Source organism: Eutrema salsugineum, unplaced genomic scaffold, assembly GCF_000478725.1.
Source record: "Eutrema salsugineum unplaced genomic scaffold, Eutsalg1_0 scaffold_4, whole genome shotgun sequence".
Classification (NCBI taxonomy): domain Eukaryota; kingdom Viridiplantae; phylum Streptophyta; class Magnoliopsida; order Brassicales; family Brassicaceae; genus Eutrema; species Eutrema salsugineum.
Window position 1 is genome coordinate 4745188 of NW_006256686.1, and position 17351 is coordinate 4762538.

General features: G+C 36.8%; 1 protein-coding gene across 1 annotated transcript; it reads left to right on the forward strand.

The window, feature by feature from the left end:
• Positions 1-12091: 12091 nt before the first annotated feature.
• Positions 12092-16962, forward strand: LOC112084395. The gene is given in 2 exon segments (XM_024153520.1): positions 12092-12398; positions 12401-16962. Coding segments are annotated over 2 exon segments (4869 nt in total).
• Positions 16963-17351: the final 389 nt, after the last annotated feature.

The window sequence follows — 17351 nt, forward strand, 5'->3', positions numbered from 1 at the left end:
GAGCACTATAAATACATGTTTTAGGAACCCTAATTTGTATGCCTTCATATGTTCTTATTGTTTTAGAATACTTTTTAAGTTTTAGGTTTTAGGGAGAGAGAGAGATTTGTCTCTTGAACCCTTGTTCTTTCTCTTTCAATTTCGGTTTCTATTCTACTTTTCAATACTATGTTTTTGATTTCGTTTATTATGTCTGAGTAGTTTTATTGTTGGGATTAAGGGATTTTCGATGGGGATTTATATGTTCGATGAGGATTCCATGTGCTTTTGAGCCGAATCTTAGAACTTTTTCTTCTGAATTCATTTTTACTACATGAGAGTAGCGTCATGAACTACAATCTGATCCAGATGCTTGGTGACACGAAAGTGTTCATCCGGTGTCAGATTTAGTTTGGGAGAGGAAAACAAACATAGGAGTGGAAACCTACCTATGAGCGATTTGTGAATGCTGACGAGTCTTAAACATAATGCATCTCTTCTTTTCCAGGGCCAGAGTGGAAACCTACTGGTCAGGGTTGAGAGAGAAAGTTGTCTATGATCACAACAGTGGCGTATTCATACGTCCGTGACTCCAGTTCGAAAAGTTTAAGCTAAGATCTTATCAATTTTACTCTCTAGCAATGTTTTGAATCGTTCGTACCCCTGAGAAAACTTCCCTGAAGCCCAACACTTTCTTTCTTATAGATTCACACAGTTTTATTTCAAGCTTTAGTTCAATATTTTCATTCCCTTTCAATCGATTTTTTTTTAAGCAATTAGGTTAGCCGTTTTTCCCGTTTTTACCTGTTTTCGTTAAGTTTAGTTATTAGGTCATTTTAATTCTCGTATTTTCTCTTTAAGATTCGTTTTTACTTTTTAAACACACCACCAAAACCCCACAAAACCGTTTGGTTCTAGACTTCCTTACTTTATATTTCTTTCGAAGGCTTTTGCAGGAAAGATCCTCCTTCCCTGTGGATTTGATCCCTAAGTACTACAATCGATCAGCTGTGCACTTGCGGCTATTGATTTCATTTAAGGTAAAACTTGACAACCCTCATGACACACCACATCAAGTTTTTGACGCCGTTGCCGGGGAAGGCACGCGTTTTCTTTTCCGCAAAACCCCAAGAAAGGTTAGTAAATCGACTCTAGAGCCCTTTTTCTGCATATTTCCATTTTTCGGTTATTTTGTTTCTATTCAGAAGATATAGATCCTATAAATCGAAATACACACTATGAGGAAGGTTTCTATAACACTCCTCAAGCCACTAGACGCAGAGAAGAACACCAAGCCCGAAATCTTAGCTACATGGATCGATACAGCCAGCCAAACCACCTTTACCACCGGCGCAGAGAGACTGTTCGACGCCGGGAAGATCCTTATGGTCCGCCTCCAACCTACTTCGAGCCACACGCCTATAATCCTCCACTGCAGAACCCTAGTCAGCAAGAGGACAACTTGAGGATCAGCAGACGTTTGGGACGCCTCGAAGGAATGATAAATCAGTTCCTTGATCAGCAGATTCTCACCGAAAACACTCTGCTCAAGAGGATTGATTCAATCTCTGAAGAGTTCAACAGAAAATTTGATGACCTGGCCAATCATGTTCGAGTTCTGGAAGAGCAAACCCACAAGGACGCACAAACACTAGCTGGAATGATCCACCAAGTCGCAACAGAGCAGACAAGACAAGGGTATGACATCATACAGAACTCAAGTGATATTGTTGAATCAAAGCAGGAGATTAAAGAAGTCAGAGAATCCACCTCCTGGTATAGAGAGAAGATAGATGAAGAGTTGCAAGAGATCAAGCACAAGCTGAACAAACTCGAGCTCAAAGCACGGGAGATCGATGCAAGAATGGAACAGATGCCCAACATTGAGCAAGTTGAGAGATTTTCTAAGAAATCTCCCAAAAATCCTGATGAAGATGACCAACAACGCCCTGGTATGAGTTCATATGATGCTGGTCTACCCAATAAAGAAGCTGGAGAAGTTCGTGTCAAGTACAAGAAGGAAGAAATGGACTATGAGCAAGTCATACCCGGAGCCGCGGGTCCGAGCATCCTGACCGCGGCCAAGGCTCTATTTCCCGCGGTCGCGACGCCTCTGACTGCCGGAGTTGGTCGCTCAGATGCACCTCCGGGATTTGAGAGAAAAATAATACATCTTCTGTCCCAACTTCAACCTCCAGCACCTAAAAACGCAACTCAGGGAGAAGAAAACGAAGTTTCAGATGAAGAAACAGATTGGCAGGAATCATTACCTTGTATGATGGCAAAGGAATGTGTTGAAGATTCAGCTGACTCTTCAATCCAAGAAGACCAGATATGCAGTAAGATAAAGATGCCATACATCGATTCAATCATTGAATACGACGCTGCAGTTTTCTTTTGTGAATCCTATTCTGCGTTTGAAACACCAGCCAACACCTACAGAGGAAGGCAAGTTCGAATTCTCCATAAGGTCAAAACTACAGGTCAGTTTCTTATCTCTTGTTCTATTAGAGGAGAAATGTTTAAAAACGGGCTCTGTGATTGTGGAGCTTGTCTTAACATGATGTCCAAGGCAATTGCTTTGAGACTTGGCATTAAACACCTGCGCAGGACTAGAGCAAAGATTAGTCTAACTGATGATTCCAATGCAACACCTCAAGGAATAGCTCATGAAATTCCTTTGAGAATAGGAGATTGCATAGTGCTTGTCGACTTCTACATTGTCAAGACGAGAGATGCAACATATTCAGTGATTCTCGGATGTTCTTTTCTAGCAACTTCCGGAGCTATAATGGACTGGCCAAACCGGAGGATTTCATTTGCTAATATCGACAAAGATGTCTTCACAGAAGCTGTCCCATACAACAGCAAAGCAGGAAAACGTTCTGCAACAGAAGAGTTTGAAGAAGAACTTTGGAGTGACGAAGAACCTGCTAGGCAAAGCAAGGAGATGTCGAAAAAGACTTGTCTCAGGACAAGGTCTTCTTCATTGGACTAAGCAACGTCCAACACCAAAAGTCGGGCTAAACGACTTAAAACAGAAGCGCTTAATGGGAGGCAACCCATTTAGGTATTGTCTTCTTTAGGATTTTTCTTTCTTCTTCTATTGATCTTTTTATTTTTCTTAGTTTCAGGTGTTTCTTATAAGCCAAAAAAATCAAAAAACCCGAAAAAACCAAAAAGAAGGATGGTCCATGACTGCTCGGCCCAGCAGGAACCAAGGAGAAGCAGGAAGAGGCCGCGAAATAAGCCCCCGCGGTCGCAGACGTTCTGACCAAGGGAAATGCCTCTTCGACCGCGGTCGCATGTTTCTGACCGCGGCCAAGCACCTGTTTACTGCGGTCGCGTGGCTCTTGACCGCGGTAAATAGTCGTTGAGATCAAACCCGACCCCAAACCACCCACTTCACCTCATTCCACCTCACTAATCCCCACTCCACCTCATTCATCACTTTCCACCACCTTCATCACCACCTATCACCTTCCCAAACCTCTTCGAATGAATCTGGTTCATCACCACCAGCATCCCGGATCCAGGTAAGTTCTCTTTGGCCTTACCAATTCGATTATCTATGCATTTTTCTCATCCAATCTCGACTTGTTTCACACTGAGGACAGTGTGATTTAAGTTTGGGGGAGGATTTCATCCCTTTCTAACCACTTTTTTCTTTTATAAGTCTTGCATTATCTACACTTTTTGCATTTTCCTTAAAGTTTTTCAAAATCGGTTTTCAAAATAAATACGTTTTAAAGGGAATGGTGAACATGAATCAATGATAGTTGACTGTGTGCTTTTAGACTGTTCCTAGTGACATGCTCATTCATGATTTAGGACTAGACTAGGCGGTAGCTAAGCACATTTGAAACGAAGTACCCCAGAGGAATTTGAATGATTTCGATTTAGATGAAGGAATACACTAGCTCTGTTTTATTTGGACTTAATTTGGACTTAATTTTCTCATTGAAACATTAGACTAGGGAAACGAATCATACATTCAGGACTCCTTTATCCTTTTACCACTCTCAGTTGATCCTGAATGGCTAGTTCATCTTTAGCTAGTTCCCCACCTTAACCAATCCTCTTTCAAACCACATGCACTCTTGTTTTCTATTGTCTTATACGCAGATAAGTGCAAAAACGTTGGAGAGAAAAAGGAACAACGCAGTTTTCAGTCACCAAGGACAGAGACCTGCAATTTGCCGGAAAAGTTCCCGGAACGATTCAACACAAGAGAAAGCTCAGTTTGCCTTAGAAAAATCTCAAATTTTGGTACAATCTCGTCCTCTAGTCTCTCTCTCTCTTTAAAAGGTATTTCCTTCTATAAAAAAAAAAAAATCCAAAAATAAGAAAAGAAGGAAATAAAAGCCTTAGAGAGTCTAGAGAGGTCGAATTTTAAGTCCCAAGGCAACTGGAGTTCGATTTTATGGAGTTTTGGAGATCATTTTCTGATTCCCGGAAAGAATCTAAGTCTGGGGGAGTAGCTGTTTACAACAAAAGAGGAAGAATTATGCAACAACATTTGGCAAGAAGAAGTGACTGAAAATTGCGGTCATCAACAGGTCCTTATCTCTCTTGCGGTTTTGCATATTATCTTGCATCCTCTAGATTCATCAGGTAACCCGAAACACTTTAACTCCACCACTTAAACAGCCCTTTAATGCCAAACGCCGTCTACCCTGGATGATGTCTTTAATGAGAACTCACTATTGAACTTAATGAATGTAGAGAGCTAGTTGACTGGAATCAAGATTTAGATTGTTTAAGTTTTGCATGACGGAAAAAGTGGACTAATATCTTTTGTGCATTGGTGAGAATTTTCTAGACTAAGTTGTGGATTGATGCACTATCTTTGGTCCTAGTTTAGGAGTTCATGTCTCTGAGATTTGTACGTTTCCTATTTTTGTTTTCACTTAACTAGTTTAGGCTTTTGCTTTGTTTGAGGACAAACAAAGGTTTAAGTCTGGGGGAGTTGATAACACCGTATTTTGACCACTTTTATGGATCATTTTGAAATACTTTTTCTATGTTTTTAATTGCTTTCAAGTACTTTTATTACGTTTTTCTAGTATTTGTAGTTCCAAGACTCTTTTCAGGTAACTTAGGGAAAAGCTTAACAAAATAGATAGAAAACCAGATTTCAGCTCAGAGTCAAACCGTCAGAAGTTCACCCCTGATTGAAGGTCTTCTCACTGTCTGATCCAGCTCAAATTCGGAGATCTTAAAGATGGAAGTATCAGCTTTCCATCACACTTTACAGCTTGGCAATCCAACGGTTCAATCAAAAGATACGCAAAGAGCAAGATGTCCCGTAAATCAGCCGGCAAGCGTTTCCATCCGCGGCCAACAGAGCATTTCCCGCGGTCAGAAGCACCGCGACCGCGGCCAGCAACCCATTCCCCGCGGTCACAGCCATCCCGACCGCGGCCAACTACCTCCTAGCCCGAAGGCCCATTTCTGAAGCCCAAAATGATTCCCTCATTTGGAGAAACCCTAAGTGACGCCCAGAAATGTCTTGAGCACTATAAATACATGTTTTAAGAACCCTAATTTGTATGCCTTCATATGTTCTTATTGTTTTAGAATACTTTTTAAGTTTTAGGTTTTAGGGAGAGAGAGAGATTTGTCTCTTGAACCCTTGTTCTTTCTCTTTCAATTTCGGTTTCTATTCTACTTTTCAATACTATGTTTTTGATTTCGTTTATTATGTCTGAGTAGTTTTATTGTTGGGATTAAGGGATTTTCGATGGGGATTTATATGTTCGATGAGGATTCCATGTGCTTTTGAGCCGAATCTTAGAACTTTTTCTTCTGAATTCATTTTTACTACATGAGAGTAGCGTCATGAACTACAATCTGATCCAGATGCTTGGTGACACGAAAGTGTTCATCCGGTGTCAGATCTAGTTTGGGAGAGGAAAACAAACATAGGAGTGGAAACCTACCTATGAGCGATTTGTGAATGCTGACGAGTCTTAAACATAATGCATCTCTTATTTTCCAGGGCCAGAGTGGAAACCTACTGGTCAGGGTTGAGAGAGAAAGTTGTCTATGATCACAACAGTGGCGTATTCATACGTCCGTGACTCCAGTTCGAAAAGTTTAAGCTAAGATCTTATCAATTTTACTCTCTAGCAATGTTTTGAATCGTTCGTACCCCTGAGAAAACTTCCCTGAAGCCCAACACTTTCTTTCTTATAGATTCACACAGTTTTATTTCAAGCTTTAGTTCAATATTTTCATTCCCTTTCAATCGATTTTCATTTAAGCAATTAGGTTAGCCGTTTTTCCCGTTTTTACCCGTTTTCGTTAACTTTAGTTATTAGGTCATTTTAATTCTCGTATTTTCTCTTTAAGATTCGTTTTTACATTTTAAACACACCACCAAAACCCCACAAAACCGTTTGGTTCTAGACTTCTTTACTTTATATTTCTTTCGAAGGCTTTTGCAGGAAAGATCCTCCTTCCCTGTGGATTTGATCCCTAAGTATTACAATCGATCAGCTGTGCACTTGCGGCTATTGATTTCATTTAGGGTAAAACTTGACAACCCTCATGACACACCACATCAGTAAGAAGAGATTTGTGATAAAAAGATAGCAAAATATTTTTAGGATTTTGTAACCACACCTAAGTTTTTGACAAGAAATGAACAGTGAGAATGTTTTTAAAAAGTAAAATAAAGGTAAACTAAATTAGATGGATGTTTTTTTATTTATTTATTTAATGCTGACTTGTAAAATTAAAAAAAATTGACCAATAAAGGGGAGCTGATGTGTCGCCGCTGGATAGCCCCCTTCTCTCATTATATATTAGATTAGATGAGTATCCGCACTACGTGCGGGTTTAAGTGCTATAATTTTTATACATTTGTAATTCAATAAATACATTTATCTTCAATTGTTTTATTAATCTGAAATTATTAAAATTATGATGTGTTTTCAGATTCATATTTTAATTGCAATGTTAGATAAACACATATATAAAGTAAACACTGAACTGTGTTAAAAAAAGACTGTTACTACATTATTTCTTGTGTGTTGGCTTGAGTGTAAATTTGTTAGGTTGTAATTTTGGTTACATTTTTTTTTGTTAAATAGTTTAGTTACATGTTTAAGTTGACGAATAGTGTCTTCCTTATATATTTTTTGAGATTTTTTTGGTATCTGATAATTAATTTTGTTGATAAACGAGAAACATTGCATACAAGCCGACAGAGTCTCAAACATTAAAGCATCACTGTTTCTGAAGACAAAACCCAAAAGGGCATCTTTTGTTTAACACCTTAAACAAACTTAGCTAGCTACAGCTATGACACACAAAAGAAACTAAAACCAAAATTATCAAACAACAACACTTACAAACTAAAACATTTAAGAGAAAGATAAATTGATGTTTGAAGAACTTTAGATATTTTGTGCCAAAACTTATTACCAAGTACTTCTTTTTGCTGAAATTTTTTAAACTTATTAGCACTTCCACCGATTGTAGCTATCACCTAACTGTGATGTCATGGTGAATCTGCTTGAATGCATGAGTTATAAATCTGCTTGAATGCATGAGTTATAAATGTTATGTTTTTTCCACTATTCTAATATGATGTTTTTCTAGTGATGCCTCTATAATTATCAAAAAGAGAAAGAGAGAGTAAAAATTGTATGTTTTTTCAGATGCCTAAGTAAATAGATAGAATGATGAAATGTGTCATCCAGAAAGGTAATGAACTCTTACGAAATTAAAAAATCATACTTTTTTATTTTTTTTTATTTTCAATATTTGGTTAAAAAGCATATACATATAAATCTTGGAGTACGAAGATATTTGTGATAAGAAGATAGCAAAACTTTTTAAGATTTTGTAACCACACCTATGTTTTTGACGAGAAATGAACAGTGATAACAATTTTAAAAAGTAAAATAAAAATAAATTAAATTAGATGCATGTTTTTTTGTTTTTTATAATTTAATTGACTTATAAAATTAAAAAAAAATTAAATTAACTAATAAAGGAGGGCTAATGTGTTGCCGCTGGAGAGCACCCTTTATCTCTTTATATATTAGATTATGTTTCAGTTTTAAGCTTTCCTAAATCTGTGGCATCAACTTAAGAACGGCAGGTTCATCTGCCCCCGTTCATTTGAAACATTGCCTTAGTCACACCTTTTGTTGCCTAGAAATTTTTGGTGTTTCATACAAATATGTTATCTATTATATTAAAACAGAAGTAATTTTAGTGCTTGCTTCTAAACATTTTCAAAGTTTTTTATAAAATAATTTTTGAAAATAATTTTAAAAATATCCAAATTTATTGTATATTATTTCAAAATAAAATTTCTTTTATATATACATTTAATTCTGAAAATTAAGATATTTAATCAGATTACTTTAAATTTCCTCAAATATATTGATTAAATTTAATATAAAATATTCGATTTTTTATATTTAAACGTAATTTCTAATATTTAGATATTTATTTAGATTATTTTGAATTTTGTTAGATTTAATTTAAAATAATTTTGACCAAAAAAAATTAAAAAACAAAAATTAAAACTAAATAATATTTTCATAATAGTGCATATGATAAACGATATGTTATTGTATTTTTTTATCATAATCAATCATTCTAAAATTTCACATTTATAAAATAATAAATATTTATATCATACAGTAATATGATTGGACAGGTTGGAGTTATGTTTTTATAATTGTAGTGTTAATTAAAAAGAGCATATTATTTTGTATTTATATTTAATTTCAAAAATTTAGATATTAATTTATATTATTTTGTATTTCCTTAAATATAAATTTAATTACTTACCAAAAATTACAAAAATCCTTTTTATTATACTTTTTACAAAAAAATAATAGCAGGATTTTAATAACGGAATATTAATTTATTTTTCGTGGGTCATAGAAATGAATATGTTATTGTATTTTTTTAATCATAATCAATCAGCCTAAAATTTCAAAGATTAGCAAATATTTATACAATAATATGATTGAGCGGTTAGGGTCACTTTTTATAATTGTTGTTTTATACATATTAGTTTGTCAGAAATTTTATGGTTAAACATCTGATTGACCTAGTAACGAATACATGGAATCTAGGTTTGATAACGGCAATTATTGATCCAGCTGATGTGAAAATCATTCGAGGAATTCCCATTAGTAGATCCTATAGACCAGACTCATTGGAATGGCATTTCACAAAATCTGGAAAATATACGATTAAATCAGGATACAAAACTGAGCATCAGTTTTCAGATGGAATTTCCGAGGACTTCTATGGCCCAGACATTAAGCAATTACATGCATCGTTGGAAATTGAACTGCTCCCCGAAGTTGAGACATTTTATATGGCAAGCAATATCTGGTTGTCTTTCAGTGTCGGCTCGGTTATGTTCCCGGGAAATACAATGTGATACACAATGTTCAAGGTGTGGAGTAGAAGAAGAGACAATAAATCACGTCCTTTTTTAGTGTCCCCCGGCGCTACAAACTTGGGCATTATCTAAGATAGCAACACCACCTGGTGTTTTTCCAATGACATCGGTTTACTCAAATTTCGATCATCTTTTCTGGAGATTACCAAAAGGGATTAAAAATACACAACTCCCATGGATTATTTGGTATATTTGGAAAACACATAACGAGAAAGTATATTCAAATATTGATATAGATCCACAAATTACATTGAAAATTCCGGAAACAGAGACGGCCTTATGGGAGGAGGCTGAAAGGTGTGAACATGATTCAACCCCCATAGACACGTGTAATCTTTTGGAATGCATAATATATATGCCTTATGTAGGTTGGTGATGTTATATTGACGGATCTTTGAAAGATACAGAGTTATCAGTCGGATTAGGATGGTACTTGTTCCAAGAAGGTACTATAGACAAAGTAATGGGAGCACAAAAGGTAAGACGAAGTCTTACGCCTCTACATGCGGAGATGGAAGCACTTATATGGGCTATGCATTGTATGTTGGAGAATCAGAAGACTGCAGTAGTTTTTGTAACAGACTGTTCAGAGTTGGTGAAGATTGTGTCTATATCTGAAGAATGGCTGGCTTTTGCTTTACATTTAGAGGAGATTGGGAAAATGAAGGACAGCTTTAGCTACTTTTCTATATCTCAGATCCCTCGCGCGAAGAACTCGAAGACAGACAACTTGGCAAAAAGTGTACGTGTCTACCATGAAGATGTAATTTATGTAAACTTAGGCTGTTGACAAAAAAAAAAGTTTGTAAGAACATGTAAGCTATTAAGATGATTTGAGGCAATTAAATAGACGGGTAAGTCTACTTAAACACTTATATATATAGATTGGTTATGTGGTAATCTAAATTCACATAATAAACATTACATCGATATATACATAACTAACTCATACTTTTATTGATAAATGATAACAAAATTCTTGATTTAGAAAAAAATAAATTTATCAAAATAAATTATACCTAAACACAAAATAAATACAAATTATATTACAAAAATATTTAAACAAAAAACAAAAAAAAATTTCGTGTAAGCGCACAGAGTTAGAATCTAGTTATGATTTTAAAATGGAACCTTAACAATAACCAACCCTTGAAATAAACAAAGCCATACCTGGATCCTAATTACACAGCTTGAATCATTTATTCTATTAAAACAGAAGCACATTTAGTGCTTGCATCTAAACACTCCTAAAGTTTTTTTTTATAATATTTTTTTTTATATTTAATTTCTGAAAATTAGTTATTAATTTAGATATTTTTAGATTTCCTAAAATCTAGGTCATCTTTAATTTAAATTTCAAATTATTAGAAATTTAATTAAATTTGGTTTCAAAAATTTTCATTCAATTTAATTTAAATTCAAAAAATTCAAAAAAAATTATAATTAAATTTTATTACGAAAATTTAGATAATAATTTTAATACTTTAAAAATTCTTAAATACAGAAGAGATTTAATTTAAAATTTTAAATTTATAAAAATGCATAGTAAATAAATATTTTATCGTATTTTATCATAATCAATTGGTCTAAAATATCAAATATTTCAGATTAATAAATATTTGTATTATACAATAATATGATCGAGCTGATAAGAGTTATATATATATATATATATATATATATATTTAAGGTCCATGAGTTAATTTATTAAAACATGTAAGATATTAATATGATTTGAGACAATTAAACTAACAAGTCAGCCCGTATATATATATAATATATATATATATATTTTTTTTTAATAGCACAAATAGTAAAAAATATCGTATTATATTTTTTCATAATCAATTGGTCCAAATATTCCATATTAGTAAATATTTATAGGGTTATACAATTATAATTATAGTCTTATACGGGTTAGTTTGTCAAAACATGTAAGATATTAAAAATGATTTAAGACAACTAAACGGATGGATTAGCAAATTCATAGATATATAGATTTTTTATGTGTAAATCTAAATTCACATAATAACAAAGTTTATAATTAACATTAGATCAATGTATACTTAATTAACGCGTACTCTTATTCTACTAATATAAAACTTTTACTGTTTAAAATTAAAATATGATAACAATTTTTTGATTTAAAAAAATAAATAACAAAAACAAATTATATCTAAACAAAAAAGATAAATGCAACTTATATTAGAAATAAAAAATAAAACATTCTCGTGCGGACGCACGGGGTTAAAATCTAGTTGTAGTTAAACGTTAAACATATGATAAACTTGGAGGAAAATTAGAAAATACAAAATAGAAATCAAATAGGAAAAAGGAAATAATTTTTTATTCTAATTTTCCGATAAGAAAAAGGAAATAAGATAACTTAATTTGTCAACCAATATTGATACGTCGGTGACTCTCCCTTTCGCTTAGGTCTCTCTAAACCATTCAGAGACTTTAGTTTTGAAAAGGTGGGGCTTTTGGCTGGGTTTTTTCCTCGTTTGTTATCCAATTATTTCAAGAAAAACACAAAAGTGGTGAATCTTTTGAAGATCTTTCTGTTTTTGTAGGGTTTCCTCGGTTTTTGAAGGATATTTTGAGGCGCCGTTTACTGAAACCTAAGAACCCTAATCCAAACTTGGCAGTATCTCAACGTATTGCGACTGAGCTATGGCGAACATCGATAAAGCACTTATGTCTCTATCTCTCGAAGAGGAGGAGGACGTTCCTTTCGTCTTGCCAAATCTTCCGAAGTACTGTTCCTGCGAAAAGAATGTGATGAGCATCATGGGGCGAACCCTAAACCCAGAATGTCAGAACATGGCTGACCTTATCTTAGATATGCCACGTAAGTGGCAGGTTTATGATCGGGTACGAGGTGTTGCTCTGTCTAGTGAGAGGTTTCAGTTCATCTTCAAGTATGAACACGATCTAGAGGAGGTCATGAAGAAGCGGGTTTGGACGTTTAACAAGTGGTCTATGTTATAGACCGATGGGTGGAGAAGCCACCAGAGGACTATCTGCAGTTTATGCCGGTGTGGATACAGATACGTAATATTTCTGTGAATTATTACACAGAAGCCTCTATTTACGATCTAGGAGACATCATTGGGAAGGTGGAGGAGATGGCTTTTGACCCTGAGAAACCCCAGAGCAATGATTACGTGCGGGTCAAGGTGAGATTTGACGTTTCTAAACCAGTGCGCAGGTCAAAGGCAGTGATTCTTCCGAATGGTGAAACAACAACAGTGTGGTACGATTTCGAAAGAATTCAAAAACAATGTTACAACTGTCAACGTCTGACACATGAGAAAGACAAGTGCCCGCTGTTGGTAAAACTGAGAAAGGAAAAGGCAGAGGCTCGAAGGAGGAACATCTTGGAAGCAAAACAGAGGGTGGAACCGATACTGAAAGAAAACGATCATTTGTTTGGCGTGCTGAGGGAGGATCAGGTGGGACTGGATCCATTGTCAGGTCGGCTGAAAATCCATCCAGATGTATTACAAGAGATGAGACTGTACCTCCTTGCAGCAGAAGGAACGGAGAGGAAAATAAGGGAGGAAAGAGTGAAAATATCAATACAGAGTATAAGCTCAGATACTCAAACTCAAAACCTTGTACTACGACATGGACCAGTGATCACGAATGACGTGTCGGTGGATGTAAAGTATGCAGACAAGCATCTAATCGACTGTGCTGTGCAGTGTGGTTCTTTTGAGTTCTATGTTTCTTTTGTATATGGGGATCCTGAGGTCAAAGGCAGGACTCATGTATGGGAGAAATTGATGCGCATTGGTGTGCAAAGGAAAGACGTGTGGTGTATGGTGGGAGATTTTAATGAAATCTTACACAATGGAGAGAAACTAGGAGGCCCAAGACGTAGTGAGGGGTCCTTTAAGGACTTTGCTGAGATGCTTCGAACCTGTGAGATGGTCGAACTAATAGGGAATGGAGATGGCTTCACATGGGCAGGAGTGAGACAGAAACATTGGGTCCAAAGCAAGATGGATAGATGTTTTGGTAACAAGGCGTGGAGACAATTTTTTCCACAAGCGAACCAAGTTTTTATAAAGAAACTTGGATCTGACCATAGGCCGGTGCTTGTGAACCTAATGAGCAGACCGAATGAGACAAGAGGATCCTTTCGCTTTGATAAACGGTTCATTGGAAAACCGAATGTAAAGGAGGCTATTAGAGTGGCTTGGAGAGGGATTCATCAAACAGCACCGAGGAGTTTGATGGACAGATTAGGTGCGTGCAGGAAGTCCCTCAGTAAGTGGAAAAAAGAAAACAAAAGCAACTCTATGGACAGAATCCTACAAATGCGCAGAGATTTGGAGATAGAGGAATCATTGCTGCATCCCAGACTGGATATCTGTAGGAACCTGAAGGCTGAAATTGCAAAAGCATATAGAGAAGAGGAGAGTTTCTGGAAACAGAAATGTAGAGAGAAGTGGCTGCAGCTAGGAGATAAAAACACCAAGTTTTTTCACGCATCGGTAAAGACCCAACGATTAAGGAACCAGATTGAATACTTGATTGATGATCAGGGTAATAAGACAAGCACTGCTGGTTCGATGGGCGCTGTGGCAGGAAGTTATTTTCAAAAACTTTTTACTTCCTCAAGATCTGATAGCTGTGGAGACTTCTTTAATGGCTTTGTAGTGAAAGTCTCAGAACAAATGAATATGAGCCTTATCAAGGATGTATCAACTTTGGAAATCAAGGATGCGGTGTTTTCTATAAATCCCTCGAGTGCTCCGGGTATTGATGGCATGAATGGCCTTTTCTTTCAACACTACTGGGATATATTGGGGCCACAAATCGTCTTAGAGATCAAACGTTTTTTTGAAACAGGGGAGTTCCCAGTTGAGTTGAATTACACGCAGATATGCCTCATCCCTAAGGTCACAAAACCGACGAGAATGGTAGATTTGAGGCCAATAAGTTTGTGTACGGTCATTTACAAAGCTGTCTCAAAGATTTTGGTCAGGAGATTACAACCTTGGCTCGCGGAAATTGTCTCACCAATGCAGTCAGCTTTGATCTCGGATAATATCATTATCGCACATGAGATGTTGCACGCACTCAGGACACATCCTCGAATATCTGTAGAAGACATGGCAATCAAAACGGATATGTCAAAAGCATATGACCGAATAGAGTGGGACTATCTACAAGCCTTGCTTACGGCGCTGGGATTTCATTCCAAATTTCTCCAATGGATCATGTTCTGCGTACGAACTGTGATATATACGGTGCTTATAAATGGAGAGGCACATGGGATGATAAGACCAGGAAGGGGGCTGCGACAAGGCGATCCGCTATCGCCTTTCCACTTCGACCTGTGTACTGAGGGATTTTCATACTTGATGAATAAGGCTGCTATGGAAGGGAAACTATCTGGGATACAATTCTCCAAAAATGGACCAGCAGTGGATCATTTGTTATTTGCAGACGACTGCTTGGTGTTGTGCAAGGTGGATGACTCTCAATGTGAAGTTCTGTATAGCATCTTGAAAGAGTACGAGAGAGTATCTGGACAAATGATAAATTTTGATAAATCATCAATCACGTTTGGAGCGGAGGTTGAAGAAGATACTAAACAGAGAATAAAGACCAAATTGGGCATCCAATCGGAAGGAGGAACAGAGAAGTACTTAGGATTGCCAGAGTGTTTTTCTGGATCGAAAATCGAAATGCTAAGTTATATCCAAGACAAGATGAAGTCGCGATTTCATGGATGGTATGGCAGATTCTTGTCGCAAGGGGGAAAGGAGATCCTTTTGAAATCAGTCGCCATGTCGATGCCGGTGTATGCAATGTCTGTTTTTAAGCTGCCAAAAACGACTTGCCAAAATCTTACCAGTGCCATGTCGAACTTCTGGTGGGAGGCTCAGGAGGATAAGAAGAAAATCCATTGGGTCTCGTGGGAGAAACTGTGCTTGGAAAAAGAGTTGGGGGGGCTCGGATTCAGAGATATTGAACTGTTTGACCAAGCCTTGTTGGCTAAACAAGGATGGAGGCTACTTGCATTACCGGAGAGCCTCTGTGCCAGGGTTTTACGAAGCCGTTACTACCCCAACTCAGTTTTCCTGTCAGCAGCGATGGGATCTCGTCCTTCCTTTGCTTGGAGGAGCATTCTATATGGAAGAGAGCTTTTGGAGAAAGGGTTAAAGAGGTCAATCGGGTCGGGTGATACAGTTAACGTGTGGTTAGACAATTGGATCTTGGATGATAGACCGCGGGCGCCATTTCGGCGAGAATTGTTCTGGGATTTAAACCTGAAAGTGAGAGACCTGATCAACCCTCAGACTAAAACTTGGGACAGAGGAAAGATGGAAGAAATCTTTGTACCGGGAGACATTGAAATCATCATGAAAAGCAGACCGGATTTTGGACTGAAAGATGGCTATGAATGGGCTTATAATAGGTGTGGGAGTTACTCTGTTAAGTCTGGGTATTGGTTGGGGAAGACTTTGCAACCGTCGGAAGCTAGAACAATGGCTATGGAAAGACCATCTTTGAACCCTTTGAAGAGCAAAGTCTGGACTACAAAAACGAGTCCAAAGATTAAATTGTTTATGTGGAAGGTATTGAGTGACGCACTGCCAGTCTCTGATGGTCGTAAAGGGCGAGGAATATCAGTGGATGGGATATGTCAAAGCTGTGGAGGGAATGGGGAATCTATAAACCATGTTCTCTTCGAGTGCACTATAGCGAGACAGATATGGGCGCTAACAAACTTTCCTTTCCCTGCTGAAGGTTTTCACCAACAATCCATCTTTGTAAACATGGCGTATTTGTTGAATAGAGTCCATGATAAGGAGATCCCAGAGGAGATAAGCAGAAGTTTCCCATGGATCCTCTGGCAAATTTGGAAGAACAGGAATGCCTTCTTATTTGAAGGGAAGAGATTCACGGCCCCTCAAACAACTGCAAAAATTTGGGAGGACTCTAATCAATGGTTTGAGGCTCAAAAAGGTAGAAATCTGGAATCAGGGGACGGGGCGCTTGACACACAGCAGCCAAAGGAGTGGTTACCTCCTGATGAAGGGACGCTAAAGTGTAAAATTGGTGTCACCTGGTCGCAAAGAAAGAGAGTGGGTGGAGCTGCTTGGATTGTGAGAGATCACAAGGGAATTACCAGGATTCACAGTCGTCGAGCTTTTAGTGCTGTTGAGAGCTTGTTTGAGGCGAAAACTTTGGCACATCTATGGGCGGTGGAAAGCATGATCAGTCATCATATCGGTAGCGTAGTGTTTGCTACAGAGGCATCAGAGATTATTGGGGCTGTAAACAATCCACAGGCATGGCCTGCTTTTCGATCTCACTCAAGGGAAATCCTTGAGACTTTGCATGGTATATCAGAATGGAAATGGGTACTGGAAGTACGAGAGGCCAACAAACCGGCATTCATGATTGCGAAAAGTGTTGTGGTGGAGGATAGGTTTCAATCATATGTGGCTTCGGGAGCGCCGGGCTGGTTAACTGAAATTCTCGAGCAGGAAAAGTTGAATGCCTCTGTGTATTCGACATGATGTTTTGCTGTAATTTTCTTTTGTTTCTGTTATGGCTCTGGTTTAAACTCTGTTTCCTCTCTTGAATTAATAAAATACAACAACTGCGTTCAAAAAAAAAAAACTTAATTTGTCTGTCGTCTCTAATATATATTAGATTCTATCCCGTGCGTCCGCACGAGAAATTTCTTTTTTTAATCTAATTTTTTAATATAATTTGAATTTTTTATAGATATAATATTTTCTATTAAATTATACAATTATTTTTTGTGTTTAGATAAAATTTATTTTTAAAAATTTATTTTTTCTAATAAATTTTATCACGATTATAAAAACTTAATTTTAACCCGTTCATTCGATTAATCTGAAAAGATTATGAATAAAAAAAATAATTTTACTCTATATGTTCA